At 37.9% G+C, this 7,829-nt stretch overlaps 1 protein-coding gene across 1 annotated transcript in view; it reads left to right on the top strand.

The window, feature by feature from the left end:
• The first annotated feature begins 5,009 nt into the window (after nt 1-5,009).
• The window catches only part of LOC149300720 (collagen alpha-6(VI) chain-like), a 54,605-nt gene continuing 51,785 nt past the window's right edge, over nt 5,010-7,829 (top strand). Inside the window, exons 1-3 of the mRNA XM_089484770.1 lie at nt 5,010-5,436; nt 5,571-6,179; nt 6,788-7,375. Of these exons, the coding sequence (XP_089340896.1) occupies nt 5,010-5,436; nt 5,571-6,179; nt 6,788-7,375 (1,624 nt within the window). The remainder of the gene's footprint in view (nt 5,437-5,570; nt 6,180-6,787; nt 7,376-7,829) is intronic.

The raw sequence follows: 7,829 nt of genomic DNA, 5'->3' as shown, positions 1-7,829 counted from the left end.
TCCAGGTCAGAAGGGCCCTTTCTAAACTATTTTGAATCAGTATAAAGAGACATTAACAAGGGGTGGCGGAGGTCGCACCTGGACCCCTAGAGGCACGGGCCCCGTCCCAGCTGCGATCCCTGTAAGTACACCAGTGACGAGAGTTTTGTTTTTTTATTTTTATTGGTCCATACATAATACATTACCAGCAAAAGTATCTCAATAGACTAGAGGTCTGATGCTTCTAAAGTTTTAACCCAGTGGTCCCTGATTTTATATTGTTTCTGATTGATACAAAACCACGAGGTGATACCCCTTTCCATTTTGCAATGGTATTTAATATCATTCTTTATCTCTACCCAAGAATATATTTCCAAAATATTTCCAATTTTTGGCAATTGAGATTTTAAAGGCCATCGCATTGATTTTTTTTTTTTAATTTTTGGCTAACTTAGGGAGCCTAGGATGTAATAGGACCATAGCAAGTGCCCAAGTTTGATTTATTCCCATTATATTATTGATATTTGCCAATATATTTTCCCACACCATTCTAATCGTAGAACATCGAGTTCTTGAGGGTACAATTAAGTCTCCTGGGAGTTAAATACCACCTATTTAAAACTCTGCGGTGGGCTTCCATTAGATTTAAACAATGGAGGGAAGAATAAACTGACTGAAGCACCATATTCCAATCCTGGAGGTCAATAGTCAAGGATACATCTTTTTCCAATTGGGTCAGTGGCTTAGGGAAAACTGAAATATTAGAAAAACTTAGAACAATTTGTCAGTTGTTTTATTGCTTTTCTCTTGGAGGGGAGACCTTCCAAATTAGACTGGAAGAAAAAACTTCCTTATTCTGCTGTAGTTAAACCATTCACTTGAGGGTAGACTCTACTTGCAGAGTTTGGAAATATTTAAATCCAGATTGGACAGTCTCATGACCCCATTCTGTTGCCACAATCTTAAATCTATATTGTCTACAATGCATATGAGATGTGTCATAAGCAAGGATGGAAGGAGCTTATTTTTAAAATTAAGCTGTTTTTTAAGAAGATTCCAGGGGGGCTAGTAGATTCTTGAGTGTCAATTTCTGTCTTCTGTTACTGTCTGTAGTCCATAAAAAGCTTAATTAGATTGTTTTGTGATTTTGCGTCGAGTGACATCTCCCTACTACAGGACCACCCTACATATGTAGATTTTTATGTACCAACTTGGGTTACTTTACTGTTACTGTAATCAGCCAGCAGGAGGGCCTATAGACCCTCTAGGAATTAGTCTCCTGTTTTTTTGTGCATTCTAACTGATTTCAAGTGTAACTGGCAATGCTGGCTTCTGCTGACAGAGAAGGCTACAGGCTGTTATTAGCCTGATATACCATTTACTGGTGGGGGAATGTCCCCACTGGTGCAAAACACTTACAATGTACTAGTTTAACATAAGAATGTACTATTTTAACCAAAGGTATTTTAACCAAAGAAAACTGCACTGAGGAACCACCAGCCCTAGACTCACCCCTGCTTACAGTGCCAGAGTAGATAGCGAGAGGTCACTTACTATGATTTTCATAGTAACAAAGCTCTGGAAATGACTGCTTATCTAGGTGGTGGCTGCAGAGGCTCTTTAAAATAAACTGAGTTGTTTTTTGGCAAGAAGCGTATGAGGTATGAAACATAATGTAAATATGTTTGATCCAGGTTTTATCTTGATAGCCCATGGGGTGTTTTTTTTCCGTTTGCTCTTTCTGGGCAAAATTGGCTTTTTCTTCAATGTTTTATTTGACTTTATTTGGTTTAGTGCAGTTAGGGATATCTTTGATTGGCTGGACTTAGTGGATTTATGTAGTTGTTCATTTGTATTTAAATCGTAGGATGAGGATCGGTGACCAAAATATATTTCTGTTCTAGCAACCTCTAACGATTCATTTCATTATTGGTTTTATCAACTGACATGGTGAATTTCTTAACAAGTAAACTCAAGAAGGCTACTGCTTTCTGATCATCAAATGTTAGTTTCCTATATGACACAGTGCACTTGAATAAACATTTATGCTTTTTGGTATTACATTTTGCAGGCAACAAATCAAAATGGGATTTTTGAATACATTCTTCCTTTTGCTTTGGGGAACCATCTTCCAAATTACACATTCACAGAAAATAGGTAAGAAATTGCATTGTTATCTGTATTCTTTTTAATGATGGATAAGAATAGAGTGATTAACTGAGACAAAACAGAAAATGTCTTGACATCATCAGATGCTGCTTTGAAGTTTACCAGAGATAAAAATCCTATTCTGTGAAATAATGTGATTTATCTTGTGTCATAGACAGGCTTGTGTAACAAATAATGTCCTGGTTGTGGACCATGTAGAATAGGCGAACCACTTAACTGTTTTACTGATCTTTAAAATTAATGGGACCTAGTGGCAAGTCTAGAAGGTAGCAGCCACTGTGGCAGCCCCCATATTACTGGGGGAATGTTGGACCAGGGAAGGATATTAGAGATTTTTTACCTTTTGCAAACCACGGTTTGTTTTAACTGACATTTTACTATGATGGATTCCATGCTAATTTATTGGGGACTTTTTACAATGCAAGGGGACTAGATAACCCTCCCCCCTTTGTGTTGCTGTAGTTACATTGCATTTACTGTTTGCACCTCATGTATCTTGCGCTGATATTTTACAATCAGTAGTAGATTATAATACATAGTACACAGTATGACATAAGGGTGCAGGTTTTGCACAGTATTAAAATCCCCATTGCTCGAAACAGAGCCGGCCTTAAGTGTTCTGGCGCCCTGTGCGGACTACTCCTCTGGTGCCCCCCATCCCCCCAAAAAAGAAAGGAAATACATCTAGTAACAAACAACTAGCTTTCATGAAAGATAGTTTATGTGCAAGTGCAAACAAGTAAATATATAACTGGAAACAATGGAGACAATAATACACATTAAATACAAGGAAAAGAACAGCTAATCTGCTGTAACAAAAAGATTTTTTTAAATATTGAAAAAGTTGGACCTCAGAAAGCATTTCCTTGGGCCCCGCTCCACACTCCCTAGCATGCAATCACTCCCTCACCAAAAAAAAATAAAAAAATGCCAAAGTGACTGCAGATTAGGGGAAGACTGTGATAGTCAGTGCAGTCTTCCCTCCTTCTCACCCTGACCATGACTTTGAGAGGTCCTCTCCCCTGCAATCATTCCCAGTCCCTTTGTCCCTCATTCACTAAGACATATCTCTCCTTTCCTTCCTCCATGTGAACTATAGATCAAACACATATAAACAGTACTTGCATGTATAGATCACATACAAACCTTATATTTGCAGGTATGCATAAATTATGTATAGATCAACAGAATCAACACAAAACCAAGCTTTGCAGGTATAGATCAATTGAAAATCACATGTTAACTCAGCATTAAAGGATATAGATCAAATAAACAGAATCAGACATACAAACCCTCTATTTGTAGGTGTACAATAATAATGTATGGAAACAGATCAACAGAATAACACACACCCAGCTTTGCAGGTATAAATCAATTGGAATTCACATATAAACTCAGCATTAACGGTATAGATAAGCCCCTAAATTACAGGCATAGATCACAGGTTGCACACCCCAAAACCAGCCCTGGCGTCCACACTGCCCACATAGAACCTGATCAGCAGCCAAATTACACACATAAGACGTGCCATCTTTGTCCTCAAACAGACCAGCATGAGTCAACTTTGTCCCCAAACAGCCCGGCCTGTGCCATCTTTGTCCCATAAACGCCCTGCCTGTACCATCTTGGTCCCCAATGATCAAACACCCTGCTTGTGCTATTGTTACCTTTCCACAAATCAATTATATATCTATGATACACACAAACACTTTTACAATCACTCACTAATTCACTCTTTCATTCACATAATTAATTCACACAATCATTTATTCCCTCACTCATTCACACAAATCATTTACACATATTGATTAATGCATTCTCACAAATTAATTCTCTCATTCACACAATTCATCCACACATTAATTCATACTCCCACTCATTCACACAATGCATCCACACATTAATTCATTCTCTAACTCATTCTCACTCTTTATTTATTTTAATATTCTTACTACCCCCTTTCTCACTATCTACCCCCCTTTTCTCACTGTCTACTCCCTCTAATCCCCTTCTCACTATCTACCCCCTCTCCCCCTTCTCACTATATACCCCCTCTCCTTCTCACTATCTACCCCCTCTCCCCCTTCACACTATATTCCCCTTCTCCCCCGTCTCACTATCTACCCTCTCCTCTCCCCCTTTTTCTCACTATCACTATCTGAAGCAATGGCATATGAATGATGTGTAAGTGTAGAATAGTATTAATCACTTTTTAACTAGATGCTCCATTGGAATATAGCTAAATAATTATTAGATTTTACAGCTAGGGTATTTTATTTTGGTGTTTGGATCCATTTTAACATTGCGTAAGTCCACCATGGCATGTTGGTGTAATATTTTCATAACTATGCAGACATGTATTTTTAAATTAAGTTATCCACCTAATGCGGTTATGTAATCGTTGCCTGTTTATCGATTTTGTCTTTTAACAACTTAAGTGATATGCCACAGAGACCTGAATTTCTTTTGAAGGTTCTCTGGCAGGTTCTACCTTCGATCAATCAAAACTCTGCTTTTTTAAAAGTCTTGTCTTCATTGTACCAGAAGTACTTCATCTGAGTTCTTTGATGATTCTCTGGCAGATTATGCCTTGCAACACTCTAAACTCTGGTGTTTTCAAAGTCTGGTCTTCATTGTAGTACTTCATCTGAGTTCTTCACACCTTTCCAGATGTATTCTCATGCTATCAAATGATCTATTTAAAAAAAAAGAGGGAGCTTTAAGGCTAATTAAATAACTTTAAGGCTAATTAATAATTTGCTGTTACATCCTTATTACATTATTTCTAGTGATAACATTTATTCTGCTGCTCCACACTGAAGACATTGTTCTGATTTAAAACTCCTGGTGGTATAGTGCCCATGGGAATTCTTCTTATTTTTTATAAAGTGCAACAAATTTCTACAAAAGACTCACATCTCTGTGAGGAAGGAAAAGTAAGGAGAAGACCAGCACAGGTCAGCAGAGATGCAATTAAAAAGCTTGGTGCCTACTACAACCCTAAATACAGGGCCCCCTGTTTGGCATTAAAGACGCCCATTCCCTGGCCCACCCATGCACCTCTCACTACTCCATTCCATGCTCGCAATGGTACCATCTGTTGTATATCAGGCCCTAAAGCTCTCAATGGGGCCACAAGGCTTCAAAGTCAGGAAATGGGTCACCTGACCTTAATCCGTAAAGGTGCCATTTGGGACCCAAAGCACAATGAGGGTGCCTGTGACAAAATAAGGATTAAATGTAAATCTGGGGTTGGTTCTCCTGTGCAGGGAAAAATTTGTCCCACACGTCAGTTCTGGACTCCTCTTGTTACATGGGTAATTATTAGAATGGCATATTACAATAAAAAAAGTGAACATGTTTTCAGAAAATGACCAATATACATAAGTGAATACATTATTTAACTGTGTGTTCTATTTCAGTGTGTACTGAAGCAACAACAGCAGACATTGTGTTTCTGGTGGATGGATCTTGGAGTATCGGGACAAATAACTTTCAAACAATGCAGGACTTCTTGTACACCTTAATTAATGGCTTTGATGTAGGCCAAGATAAAATCCGTATTGGTCTCGTCCAGTACAGTGACACACCACGTACAGAGTTTTATCTAAACACTTACAACACCAAGGATCAAGTGCTGCAGTACATACAGACCTTGAAGTATAAAGGGGGAGGAACAAATACTGGGTTTAGCCTTGAGTACATGTTACAAAACCACTTTATAGAGAGTGCTGGAAGCAGAGCACAAGATGGTGTTCCTCAGATTGCAGTTGTGATAACTGATGGACGTGCCCAAGATAACATCAAAGAGCCATCCAAACAAGTAAAGAGTGCTGGAATCACATTGTATGCTATTGGCATTAAAGACGCCCTTTTGACTGAGCTCAATGAAATCGCCAGTGATCCAGATGAAAAATATGTATATAACGTGGTTGATTTTAATGCTTTGCAAGGAATTTCCCAAAACATGCTTCAGGGTCTCTGCACCACTGTTGAAGAAGCAGTCCGACAGACAGGTCAAATTGCACAAGGTACATCTTCAACAAATTTTTCGCTTTATGTTGATCTGTAGCCTAGAGCTTGAATTCCTAAACGCATCTTGCATCTGCCTTTTTAATTTTAGACCTGTATAATTTTTGACTGCAAACACGTGTAGGGAAATAACTGAAATTTCAGTATATGGTTAAGGTAAGCTAGGGATCATACTTGTTGATTGCTTTGAAAATTTAGTAAACCCACCAGTTATTTTACAATGTATTGCACATAGTGCATTACATTTTTACCTACCTTTTCTGTAACTGATTTTTGTATATATTCGATAAATTGTAAACCACAGGTTTTTATCTATTCAAAACATCCTAGGAATTATATCAAGTGTAATACTTGCCTGCTGACTCATGGATAGCAGAGAAGTCCACCAACAGCTTTTTTGGATTTTACGGGTTTTTTTACGATTTTATGGATACATGCATAGGTCTGGCATCATGACCAAGTATGAGGATTTAGAATCAGCAGATTAGCTGATATTGGTTGAGAAAGATTATCAAACAGGAATCTAGTTATATAACTATTTTTTGCAAATGTGATTGCTGTTCATGTTTGACGTAAATAACAACATGTCTCCTTTTTTTATATGCAGCTTGCCGAAAGGCCAACCTGGCCGACATTGTGTTTCTAGTGGAGAGTTCAACACAAATTGGTGATGTAACTTTTGAAAAAATAAAGGACTTTCTTTATGGATTGGTTTCTAGTTTAGATGTTGGCATGAATAAAGTTCGCATTGGCCTTGCTCAGTACAACGTTGAGACAAGTCAAGTTTTTAAGTTAAATGAGTACCCCTTGAAGACTGAAATCCTGGAAAACATTCAGAATTTACAGTTTCTAAGTGGTGATGCTTTTACAGGAAGAGCCTTAAAGTATGTGAACACCACCTTCTTCACCGAGGCAGCTGGCAGTAGAGCGGCTGATAATGTAGCACAGATTCTGATTGTAATAACAGGTGGAGAGTCTGCTGATGGACTGGTGGAGCCAGCCAGAGACCTGAAATCTCAAGGAATTTCTGTTTATGTGACTGGGCCTAATATAAAAGACAATGCTGAGCTTGAAGAAGTTGCTAGTAGGCCAAGTGAAAAGTTCATTTACGACATTGGAACACTTGATGAGCCTGATGAAGTGACCAAAGAGCTTCTGAATAATATGTGCTTTAGCATTGAAACTCACATTCAAAGTAGGTTATTCACATGATATCTATGTATATATGTCAGACTATCTATCTATCTATCTATCTATCTATCTATCTATCTATCTATCTATCTATCTATCTATCTATCTCTTGGTTTTCCTGTAATAATAATGTAAAGATGATAAAGGTTGCCTTGATAAATATTGGCTGTTTTTGTGCAGACATTGATTTCTATAAACAAAATAAATACTGGCTGAACTTAAATATTCTGTAGCCAAACGGCATATTCAAAACCTCTAGTGTTATGTCCATAAGATAAATTGATAATTTGAATGTGTTTTGACTGCCTTCCAAGTGTCTCTGTTTAGAAGGGACTGTTCTCCATTGGACACAAATGGCCTTGATCCTCTTTAATTCCCTTATATCTGTCTTTTTTAGCTCAGAATGTTTGCTGGTTATGAGTATCAGAGTGCTCTTAAAGTTACAGTAAGAAGTATAG

This window comes from Sceloporus occidentalis, unplaced genomic scaffold, assembly GCF_023333645.1.
Source record: "Sceloporus occidentalis isolate IW3139 unplaced genomic scaffold, rSceOcc1.0.p SCAF_23, whole genome shotgun sequence".
Taxonomy (NCBI): Eukaryota; Metazoa; Chordata; class Lepidosauria; order Squamata; family Phrynosomatidae; genus Sceloporus; species Sceloporus occidentalis.
Note: the sequence above shows the minus strand (reverse complement) of the source record. Positions and strands in the feature narration are given on the sequence as shown.